Source organism: Zootoca vivipara, chromosome 11 (genome assembly GCF_963506605.1).
Source record: "Zootoca vivipara chromosome 11, rZooViv1.1, whole genome shotgun sequence".
In the NCBI taxonomy this organism is placed as follows: Eukaryota; Metazoa; Chordata; class Lepidosauria; order Squamata; family Lacertidae; genus Zootoca; species Zootoca vivipara.
In genome coordinates this window covers 6,650,129-6,662,213 of record NC_083286.1, presented here as the reverse complement: position 1 = coordinate 6,662,213, position 12,085 = coordinate 6,650,129, and the positions used below count along the sequence as shown (strand labels likewise).

General features: G+C 43.6%; 1 protein-coding gene across 3 annotated transcripts in view; it reads left to right on the top strand.

Annotated features, from left to right (window-relative positions):
- The window catches only part of RASEF (RAS and EF-hand domain containing), a 46,559-nt gene that overhangs the window by 24,685 nt on the left and 9,789 nt on the right, over nt 1-12,085 (top strand). For all 3 annotated transcript variants that reach the window (XM_035099748.2, XM_035099746.2, XM_060280077.1), the window contains 9 exons: nt 50-118; nt 855-939; nt 2,056-2,147; nt 3,452-3,686; nt 4,721-4,858; nt 5,676-5,823; nt 8,863-8,944; nt 10,340-10,454; nt 11,804-11,923. In XM_035099748.2, coding sequence (XP_034955639.2) covers nt 50-118; nt 855-939; nt 2,056-2,147; nt 3,452-3,686; nt 4,721-4,858; nt 5,676-5,823; nt 8,863-8,944; nt 10,340-10,454; nt 11,804-11,923 — 1,084 coding nt within the window. The remainder of the gene's footprint in view (nt 1-49; nt 119-854; nt 940-2,055; nt 2,148-3,451; nt 3,687-4,720; nt 4,859-5,675; nt 5,824-8,862; nt 8,945-10,339; nt 10,455-11,803; nt 11,924-12,085) is intronic.

Below are 12,085 nucleotides of genomic sequence, written 5' to 3'. Positions count from 1 at the left end.
TACTCTGGTCAGTAAAGAAAAAAATAATTGTGCAAATTTTGTTTTGTAGAGATCTAGAAATGATCAGAGAATACACGGAAGACAGAGATAGTCTGGAGAGGCAGATAGACATTCTACAGTAAGCTGCCAATAAACCACTTTTTATTTATGGACTTTTATACTTCAAACTTGGGCACCTATAATAAAATGAGAGAAAAGCAGATGCACTTGGCTGTAATGAAAAGTTTTGCTGGTTCCCTAACCTGCATTTCAGCCTTCCCATTTGATATATTAAATATTATGGCCTGATGGTTAAGCCTTTGGACTGCATTCCTTGAAGGCTGTTTGTTCACATATCAAGAAATCATTGATTTAGTTAGTCATTTAGTGTTTTTTTTTACATTTATGGGGTCTTTCAGACCTGCAGTATCTTAATTATGCCTTTTTGCATTCTACTCGAAATCAGCTTTGGCTTTGAATTTAGCAAATTGCTGACAGGTTAATGCCTTTATATCAGCTGCTACATCACCCGCCAAAGGAACTTGCAAAGCTAGACCCCTGAAAAATAACAGAACAGTCAAGCCCCCCTCCCCATTGTAGGACCATTCAGGGAGCATCATGTGATCTGTGAGAATCTCCTCCCCTACTTTGGGGTAACTGTAAGAGTCTAAATGGCATTAATGTGATTCCTTATGCTGTCTTTGATGCAATGATTTATACTGATCCATTGTGCCACTATCACAAAAGTCAAGGTCACCTCATTAAATGCCCTGCTATCTGTTGGCTTTCAAAATGCCAGATGATTATAATTCTACAATCTATTTCTGATACCTTCTGAATGTGAATAATTTTGTTTGTCCTCGCTTGTTTTTTAGGTCGGCCAACAGGAAACTTCACGACAGCAACGATGGCTTAAGAAGCGCATTAGAGAATAGCTGGAGCATGTACAACAGATCGCTGGTAGGCAGCAACATTGCATAAGCAATATGTTTAAATAATTGTGCGGTAATATAAATATTTGCTCTTGGTTATACCAATATAAGCCATAAGATAGTGATGGAAATAATGTAGTCATTCTGGTTTGATGCCAAAGTAACTCACAGCGTGATCCTGTGCACCTTTACTCAAAAGCAAGTCCCATCAAGTTAAATGAAGCTTACTCCCTGGTAAATAAGGGATTATGGTTGCCACCAGAGAGTATATGTTGTTCTCCTCTGCAAAGCTAATGTACTGGAACTTTTCTCCTTATAGGTTAAATTATGTTTCAGTCACATAAGGAAAAACAGGTGGGCAACAAACAAACAAAAAACCCTCACATGGAAATCCTTCATTTACACTGATTGGACCACAGAAAAGGGGCTGAATGCCATTCAGCTAGTATAGCTCTTGCTTTGTGTTTTATCTAGTGCTGTCTGTGCCAAAGTGGACCAGACTTCTGCTTGCAAAGCAGGACTTTACCTTCTTCTCTTCACCCCACAGCCCTCTGTGCAGCCTCAAAATCCGTTTCGGGGTGGGGGGTGGGGATCGTTGCCCTACCTGCCCAATGTCGAATACAGGGCCGGCTCTAGGTAGACCCCCGGTGGTGTGGTGAGGAAGGGCGCCGTGCCGGCAGGCAGGGCACTGCGACGCCCTGCGAGGGCACCGGAGCGATCTCCGCCCCTCTGCACCAGGGTGCGCGACCTGCTCGAGATGGCCCTGGTTGAATACTACCCTTTGGCTTTGAACATTCCAAAATAACACCAAAAAAATGTCCAGAATCAGGATTACGGTTTGTTAAATAAAGAGTACAGTGGTACCTTGGTTTATGTAATCACTTTCGGAAGTCCGTTCTTAAACCAAGGCGTGCTTTCCCATAGCAGCAGAGGACTCAATTTACAAATGAAACACACTCAACAGGAAGCGAAACATGTTTTTATTCCAAGGCAAAGTTCACAAACCAAAACACCTACCGGTACTTCTGGGTTTGCATCGTTCTTAATCCAAGTTGCTCATAGACTAAGCTGTTCTTAAACCAAGGTACCACTGTATGTTGTAAGCCAGGTGTTCTGAAAAGCTTTCTTTACCTGTGTTTTTCAGCGGCTGACAAACACTTCCCCAGGAAATACTCTCTCCAGAAGCAGTCCTAAATGCAGCAGCGGCCAATCTCCCCAAAATCCACGATATGACAGGTAGAACTGATACAGGTGTTTCTTTATTTTTTCAGATCTTAACAATTTATAGGATACCTTTCAGGCAGTGATCCTTAAAACACATGCACTTTGTGAGAATACTTTTCGCTGAAATTGATGAGACTTTGTTCAAAGCAACTCTGTTTCGGATACTGATGCTATCATTTCTTAAGTGTAGTATAGTCTAGGCCTGGAATGCCAGCAAAGCATCACAGTTGAAACAAACTGTATCTGAAGAAGTGTGCATGCACATGAAAGCTCATACCAATGACAAACTGAGTTGGTCTCTAAGGTGCTGCTGGAAGGAATGTTTTTATTTAGTTGGAACAAAGTTAGAGCTAAGCTTCTTCCCTCCGTATCAGTTCTGTTTGTGTGTGATGGGGGAAGCCACTGTTCATTTGAACTTGCCCTATTTAAATCCAGGAGGACTGGGAATGCTTAATGCCTTTCGGAGACATGTAAATAGCACAGACTCACATCCCTAATCTTCTGTTTTAAGTGATTAAAGTTGCTGCTAGATCCAGATGCATTGATTGGCTGCCTTACCCCATGCTGCTCTCTAGTGGAGTTAATGATCACCGAGCAACAAGAGACATGCTTCTGCCAGCTCTATTAGGAACAACTCATTTGGATTTCATCCAGAGTAAAGTTAGCACATCTCATACACTAACTGTTCTCGGCATTTCTACCCCGATGAATAATTTTGCAAAATTGGGGTTGGCACTGCAAGAGTTTCTAGAATATCATGTGGCAGCTTCAAGGACCGTGAATGTTCATCGAGCTTCAGAGCAGGGTCCTTGCAACGTTCTTTTCTTGAACATGCATTGTTCCTTGTTCAGTGAAGAACTGGAATAACTTTTCCATATCTGCAGAAAGCCAAAACATTAATCAATCCTATCAATCCTGCAGTGGTTTACCATTGTGCTTTCTTTAATGTTTCCTTAATAAAGTGTATCTCAGGGAATTTGGAAGCGATCTTCCAACTCTACAATTCTGTGATTCAAAATTAGAAGACGATTAACCATGTGCACTGGATGTGAACTAAGAGGTGATGAGGAAAGGAAAATGAGAGGGTGGTGGTAGCAGAGAGAGAACTCGAAACAGTGGCCCAGCTTGAGTGATTGTGTGTATGTGTGCAGGATTAGTGGGAGAAATGGAAGCAGGACTTGCAGTTGGGCTGTTCTGGAAAGGCAGGAAAATGGCATACAATGTGTGTCTTGTGGCTCTTGGGCACACCAGTATTATTTGGCTGTAGATAAGGAACTTTGTCAACCAATGTTATGGAATGTTGTTTCTCCATTCAGGTCATACCATTCGTCCTATATGGATGAAGACTACGATTCCCTGGCCCTTTGTGACCCTATGCAGAGGACAAACTGTGAGGTTGACAGCCTGCCCGAAAGCTGCTTTGACAGTGGCTTGTCTACCTTGAGAGATTCAAATGATTATGATTCAGAAGTGGAATCCAAACACCAAAGGATTTCTCAGAGGCCACAGGGTCTGCGTGAAAGCTTTACGGGTGATGCTTCTGATACAGATGTAAGCTCCAGACTTAACTGCATTTTAAAAAGAGACAAAATTACTACTTGCTACCTGTTGAGTGAACCCAACAGTTTCATATAAGAAAGAAATAAAGCACTGGGTCTGATCTGAGTTATTACTGTGTATGCACAGACCAAAAGGGGGAGGAATCAATATGTATAAGGTGGCTGTGAGGTTTATTTTGTGGAATGTTTGCTCACGCACATTTGATTTGTGAGCACACAGGATGGTTTTTGTAGAGACCCGATTAAAATAAAATAAAATTCATGAATGAAATGTATGCTAATCCATAAAGGACAGCATGTTTGATATGGCAGTGATCTACTCAAGGCCCACATATCAGAGAGAATGATAACTATCTATGGTAATTCACAAGCCCCCCAAAATCAAGATTGAGGAAGCCACTTCTTAGGTATTATGCAAGCCTTCTTCCTATGTTTGAAGGATACTCCATATGGAAGGGAAAGGGGGATGTACTGTGCCCCATCCCATAGCTCATGTAGCTCCTTGGCCCTGTGTCTCTTGCCCTCCCCTCATCTCCATTCATTGAGGCTGTGCAGAAGTTGCAAACCCTGGACATCAGAGGGCAGGGAGAAAATAGCCTTCCCTGCTCTGCTAATATTTTACCTCTGTGTCAGTGTTTCTCAGTCTTTTTTTAACCCTTACCCCCTTTTAGCCAACAAAAAATCCATGACCCCTTAGAACCTGGCTCCCCTAATTGTTTTATTTGGATTTTCAAAATGATTGAAATAGTGTGTCACTTAATTATTACTACTTACATTGTACATATTTTTGGGGGAACCCTCTCTCTCACACCACCCCCTGCCTGAGATCTTGTTATGCTTCCCCTGGTGCGGCTTGCCCCACTGGTTTCAAAATGCTGCAATGTTTATATCCTCTGTTGAAAATGCAATATGAAGTTATTTACAAAAAAGGAGAGACATTGCTATATGCTTTGATCCACCTCTGCCCTTCCTAAGGCTAATTTGAGGTTATTGTGGAAGTTGGTAACTACTTGCTGGTCTCTGCAGGTCCCAGATATCCGAGATGAAGAGGTATATAGTCCTGATGATGTTGGCACCGTGTTGGACTGGAAGCCCACCCAGCCAGTCAGTCGAAGCAGCTCTGGAGCTTCAACAAGGAAATGTATCCCTGTCATGTCTCCCCAGGTGTGTTTCCACAGGTTTCACCTGAAAGCCATATTGACTGGGATCCAACAGATTCTTTCGACCCGGGGTGGATAATTTTTTAGCCTGGGGGCTAGTCCTGGAGGCAGGGGGCATTGGGCCCCAGGCTTAAGGATCCCTATTTCAGCTTTAGACATATCTAAGGGTTTGAACAGTGTAATATTTGACTAGGTAAAGGTAAAGGGACCCCTGACCATTAGGTCCAGTCGTGACCGACTCTGGGGTTGCGCGCTCATCTCGCATTATTGGCCGAGGGAGCCGACGTATAGCTTCCAGGTCATGTGGCCAGCATGACAAAGCCGCTTCTGGCGAACCAGAGCAGCACATGGAAACGCCGTTTACCTTCCCGCTGTAGCGGTTCCTATTTATCTACTTGCATTATGATGTGCTTTCGAACTGCTAGGTTGGCAGGAGCTGGGACCAAGCAACGGGAGCTCAGCCCGTCACAGGGATTCGAACCGCCGACCTTCTGATCAGCAAGCCCTAGGCTCAGTGGTTTAACCCACAGCGCCACCTGGGTCTAGTATTCTTTTAAATGGCAGATTTCTTCCCTGGTGCCCTGCTACCTCATGAAATTTAAAAACTCGTGCTCGGTTTCTAAAGACATTTGCCAGGTGACATGAAGGGCAGCTGTTTAAGAAAGACAGCTCTGACACGCCACTGGATTGACTGGAATAGACACGTGCTTCTGTCTATTGAAGATGCAAGCCAGCGTAGGAATGAGATTGTTGACTCTAGACAAGAGGCGGTTTGTACACTTTCATGAATGTTAATCTTGCGCGTGTTTGTTTGCCTTTAGTTGGACTCCCCAGACTGCAGCTCCAGATACCCAAGCTCAGAGAAAGCTTACAAGATCGTTCTTGCTGGGGATGCAGCTGTTGGAAAATCTAGCTTCCTTATGAGGCTTTGCAAAAACGAATTTCGAGGGAACACCAGTGCAACTCTAGGTATGTTCCCCTTCTGGGGTGTCAGCAGCCTGGTCACAACAGACTGGAGTGATATTGTATCACTTTGGAAGGAGGCTTGAGCCAAAATCCTCGGTTTAAAAAAGAAGCAGCAGTGGGTGTGTTCTGCTCCCAATGGACACAGTAGATATATGTGTGTAATATGTAGCAGGCAGCTCCCTATCTTACCTTGCTTTTTCTTAACTAACTGCAGGCAACTTTCATTGTAAAGGCAGCAATTCAGGATGACCGGCTTTTTTTTATTTAAGCAGCCAGGGACCTTGGGGTGTGTGGAGTTCCCACTGGCACAAATGGAGACTAATTTTGTAAGACCACATGGTGAGGGGGACCTCCATTCTGATCACTGGCAGGGGGTTCGACTTTATAAATAATTTCTCTTCCTGACATGCTGCCTTTATAGTGAAAATTGGGCTCCCTGTCCCTGCAGTTAGTTAAGAAAAAACAAGATACAATGTAGCTGCCTGCTACATATGTTAGAGAATAAGAATCAGCAGGGCCGGCCCTATGGCCAGGCTGGGTGGCGCAGGGCACCATGGCGCTGGCCCGCCAGGAGGGCGCCGCGAGCTGCGCCCGCCCACTGGCTGGCCGGTCTGCCGGTCCGTCGTGCAGCTGCGCCCACGGCAACCGCACTGTGCCTGCCCGCCCACCGCACAGCAGCGCCTGTGGCAGCCGCGCTGTGCGCTGCGCCCGCCCGCCCGCCCGCCCACCGCTGGGAAACGGGGGGCGCCGGAGGGATCCGTCGCTCCACGGCGCCAGGGGCGCTTAAGACGGCCCTGAGAATCAGGCTCTCCTGCACCAGTTAAGGAAGAACAATGTACGCCAGGCATATGCAAACTTGGCCCTCCAGATGTTTTGAGACTACAACTCCCACCATCCCTGACCACTGGTCCTGTTAGCTAGGGATGATGGGAGTTGTAGTCCCAAAACATCTGGAGGGCCGAGTTTGCATATGCCTGGTGTACACAGTTGCGTGCTATGTGTATCTGAAGAAGTGTGCATGTGCACGAAAGCTTATACCAGAACAAACTTCTTGTTTAGTCATTTAGTCGTGTCCGACTCTTTGTGACCCCATGGACCAGAGCATGCCAGGCACTCCTGTCTTCCACTGCCTCCTGCAGTTTGGTCAAATTCATGTTCATAGCTTCGAGAACACTGTCCAACCACCTCATCCTCTGTCGTCCCCTTCTCCTTGTGCGCTCAATCTTTCCCAACATCAGGGTCTTTTCGCAATTGCCTGCTATGTGTATCTGAAGAAGTGTGCATGCACACGAAAGCTTATACCAGAACAAACTTCTACCGGACAATTTTTAAAATTTATTTTGCCTGCTATACAGTGAGGGTGTCTAGTTTGACCTGGCTGCCATTATTGTGGAAGGAAGAGGCACAGTTTGGACTCTTTGTCCTATAGCAGAGATAGAGGAGGAAAATGGCAGCCGTCCAGGAGGCAACAGCCATTTAAAGAAGCCATGGTTGGAATGGGGGTGGGGAATGAAGCCTCCCAGTAACTGCCATTCGCCTAATATTGTGAGACTTCCGCATGAATAAAGGCTTCCCCACTCTCAGCCCTGTGGGCTACTTGTATTGTGAAGGCGAAAGGCACTATTTATATACTTCAGTCCTTCTTTAACTGCTGCAAGTGGTGTGCATTTTTACTCTGCTATCTGTATTCTGTGCATGTGGATTTTGTAAAGACTATTTATCTGTGCAATGATAAAATGCACTTACGGTCTGTTAATGGAGAATCTCATTTGAGTCCCTGTCGGAAGACAGCATTCTTGTCAACCAGTAAGTGTCTGGGCAGGGCACTTAACACTGACTTTGTTAAACCACCTTACTATTATTCACTTGTAATTGCATCAGTGATGCAGTTTTTAATTTATGCCGGGCATGTCCAACAGGTCGATCGTGACCTATTGGCCAATCGTGGGGTGCCCCTGGTCGATCTTTGGAGCAAAATAAATTAATAAATAAATAAAGCACAGACCTTTGCTGGTCTATGACTGTAATAAAGATATTATTATTATTATTATTATTATTATTATTATTATTATTATTATTATTATTCTAGCATAGACCACTGCAGTTTCTTTATACTATGAGTAGATCACAGTCTCTTGGGAGTTGGACGTGCCTGAACTATCCAATCTGAAAATGTCAGTGGCTTTTTGTATGTTTCTTTCTCTTAAAGCCTATGTTAAATATAAGTCCTATCAATATATGGAAAGGGTGTCATACCTGTGCCAGGTACTGAAAAATGTAGTTAATATATAATTATTTCTGTATATATTTTAATATTTATTAACAGGAAAGTAACTTTAATCAGGTGTAGCCAACATGGGCCTCTCCAGCTGTTGTAATAATAATAATAATAATAATAATAATAATAATAATAATAATAATTTATTATTTATACCCAACCCATCTGGCTGGGTTTCCCTAGCCACTCTGGGCAGCTTACAACAGAAAAATGAAATAAAATCTATTAAACATTAAAAGCCCCCCTAAACAGGGCTGCCTTCAGATGTCTTCTAAAAGTCTGGTAGCTGTTTTTCTCTGACATCTGATGGGAGGGCGTTCCACAGGGCAGGCGCCACCACCGAGAAGGCCCTCTGCCTGGTTCCCTGCATCTTGGCTTCTCGCAACGAGGGAACCGTCAGAAGGCCCTCGGTGCTGGACCTCAGTGTCTGGGCAGAACGATGGGGGTGGAGATGCTCCATCAGACTCAGACAGCATGATCCATAGATAGGGGTGATGGGAATTGTAGTTAGGCAGCACCTGGAGGACAGCATGATGTTCACCTCAACTTAAATATTGTCATCACAATTGTCGTAGAGTTATGTCAGAGTGTCTTCCAGATATTATTAGACTCCAAGATGGCATGGCCTACGGTCAAGGATGATGGGACTTGGAGTCCAACAATATTTGGAGGTTGGGGAAAGCTGCACTAAGATATTCCTCTGCCTTCATTTACTTCTCCTCTGTTAAAGGATATAATGGATTCTGTTTCTTTCTTTTTTTAAGGTGTTGACTTTCAAATGAAGAGGCTCATTGTTGACGGGGAACCTACAGTGCTGCAGCTGTGGGACACGGCAGGACAAGAGAGGTTAGTATGACCTGGGGTTAGATCTCATACCAAATTTCAAATGGAGAAGCAATAATTAAGCTCAAATCTGTGAAAATGTAAGCCTCAGTCTTGATGTGTACTTGCATAAAAGTGGATTGAATTTGCTGGTTGAAGATATCCATGCGATATGAAAAATGCATTAGTAGGTAAGCTGTAATGAATTGGAATTGTTATTAATTTAGCAGTTAGGTCAGGGAGATTGCAACTTTTCTATAAACATTTTCCCACTTGTGTATTACTATGAAGATCTGGGGGTGGGAAAACCCATAAGATCAATATAATTCATTATATTTTTGCAAATTTCCTTTTTCCTTTTTTTGCCATTCCTACCATATTTCTTGAAAGTTATGTACAGAAAAGCTTCCTAGTGCATCTAGTACATTTATATTGAAATCCTTCGGCCTTGGATGCTGAATGCCTTGAGGCAACATACCGTGGTTTTCATCAATTTCCCTTTTCCATTATATTAAAACTGTTTGGTACAACGAAGGATATTCATTCAATGCAATACATTTATACATAAAACATGAGTGGTGACAAGTTTCAGAGAGGGAAAGAGACCCCCAAATTAATCACACATATGACTCTGTGGAGGTGTATTAATAACTAAGTCATCTTTAGACAGGATGGCATCTCTGCACCAACTCAGGAAGCTTTCAGTATAGCCTTAACTATATAACAATATAAATGGGCACATATATTTCCCATTCAGGTTTTTTATCTGTACAATTTAAGGGTAATTCTGGCATGTTAGCCTTTAAAGTCCATTCTGGTCCTGTGCTCCCCACCAACAATGTTTGAATCATGCCATTACTTTCAATGCCTTACACAATCTACATTTTTTTAAAAAATGAGGTGCCACCTTCCTTAAGTTTAAAAGTTAGCACAAAAGTTTGTACATCTTGCACTAGGTCAGTAATGGTGATGCTAATAGTATCCAAACCAAATTCATGCTACCCATCAACATCCAGGGGTCCAAACAAAATAAAAAATTTCCTTCAGTCGCACCTTAAAGACCAACTAAGTTTTAATTTTGGTATGAGCTTTCGTGTGCATGCACACTTCATCAGATACACGGCTACCTACCTGTATCCAGGGGTCCAGACACTGGGATGCTCTGCTTTCTGTTTCCTTGGAGGCAGGTTCTTATCTTAGAAGACTTGGCCACAGGTGGGACTAGTGGGTGCCTCCTGCTTCCTCCTGAGAGCCAATATTTTTCCAGCCTGCACAACAAATGGATTCAGGTCTCTGGGTCTGGTCTACTGAGTTCATTGAACTTGTGTACAGATCGGACTGGAAAAAATAACAACAAAAGAGTCAATATCAGTGTGGTAAAACCTAGTGTGGTTTTAAATGTAACTTTTCCCTTAAAAGGTTCCGAAGTATTGCTAAATCGTACTTCAGAAGAGCAGATGGGGTACTTCTGCTATACGACGTTACCTGTGAGAAGAGTTTCCTGAATGTACGAGAATGGGTGGATATGATTGCGGTAAGGATTTTGGCCATGTGAAACCTGTGGAGTACATAAGATTCCCACTTAAATCCAGTGAGCTTATTCTGGAGTGCTGTATTTATTTCTGAGACTGACACCTGACCAAATTCAAAGGAGGTCACTGTAACAGCCAATAAGCTGATTGGCAACGACAGGGAGCCCCTTTGAAGTCTGGAAGAATTTAAGATTAGGATTATTACAGACTTTGAGTGAAGATTTGGACATTAGAATAAAGACGGCAGAGTGGACAGTTATAAGGAATCTCCAAATTTTGAAGCATGGGAACTCAAAAATTTTTATGAATTGGCATAACATCCGGTTTAATTGATATGTATTTGTATAATTTGAAATAATGGATGTGATATAATTGTGTTTTAATTGGAAAATTAATAAATAGATTTTTTAAAAAAGAAGTCTGGAAGTAGTAGCTCTGATTCAAACTACCGTACTTTCTCCAGATGCAACATTTTCTCCTCTGCAGGGGGGGGGGGGGGAAGCTCCTTTGTAGAGCAAGTGGTTGGGATTCAAACTGCTGCTCCCAAATGGAGAAAGCAAACATGCTTGACCGCACTAGGAAGTTCTCAGCTGGCAACTCCCTAGTGCAGCTGCGCCCAGTGGGGATCCCTGTCAGTGCCCAACAGTTGCTTCACAGATGTGGCCACACCTGCCCCCCACCTCAAATCACACCTGACATCAGGAGTGGGACAAGTGGGCATGGTTCCTCACCAGTGGTTTTAGGTTGTAAAAGGGATTTTGTACACAGGTAACTGCAAGCAGGCCCGGCTCTAGGTGTAGTCCCGGTGGCGCGGGGCGCCAGGGCGCCGGGCTGGCGGGGGGGGGCACGCTGTGTTACGAAGCCGCGCTGCACGCTGCAAGGGCAGGGGCGCCGGAGCGATCTCCACGCCTCAGCGCCAGGGTGCCCGACCTGCTTGAGACGGCCCTGATTGCAAGCATTGCTCTGAGCCACTATTGAGTTACAGGAAATGTCTTTTTTGCTTCCCTGGACAAACAGCCATTTCATGTATTGACTCAACCAATGTAGGGCAAACACTTGCTTTCATTAATAAAGGCTTAATAAAACATTGACCAGGAAGGTTCAAGGTGGGGTGTCCTTTTCTGTTATTTACAACTTCCTTTGTTTTTAAATGTTATAATCAGATAATTCCGTTTCAGTGTGGTCATCATATTCAATATAGCTTCAATAAATGTGCCTGTATAATCTAACTGACGTCCATTGAAATTTGACCTTGTACTTTTTGACAGCAGAAGTTTAAATGTTTATTTGGAGCTTAGTGTCTCAAGCTCCAGCAACCCCCCAAAACCGAAAACAAACTGTGTTCTTGCAGGATGCAACTCATGAAAACATTCCAATCATGATGGTAGGAAACAAAGCCGATCTTCGCCAGGTGCTTGCTGAGCAAGGACAGAAATGTGTGCCAATAAACTATGGAGAGAAGCTGGCCATGGTAAGAACTACAGAACCCATCGCTCCCAATTGAGAAAGACTTGGCAGTAGGAAGTGGAGGATTGGATGAATGTATTAAAATGATAAGTTTCAGATTCATGAGAGTCAAATCATAAAGCACTGAGATTGTAATTCACTTAAAAACATTGGTATTGGATGACAC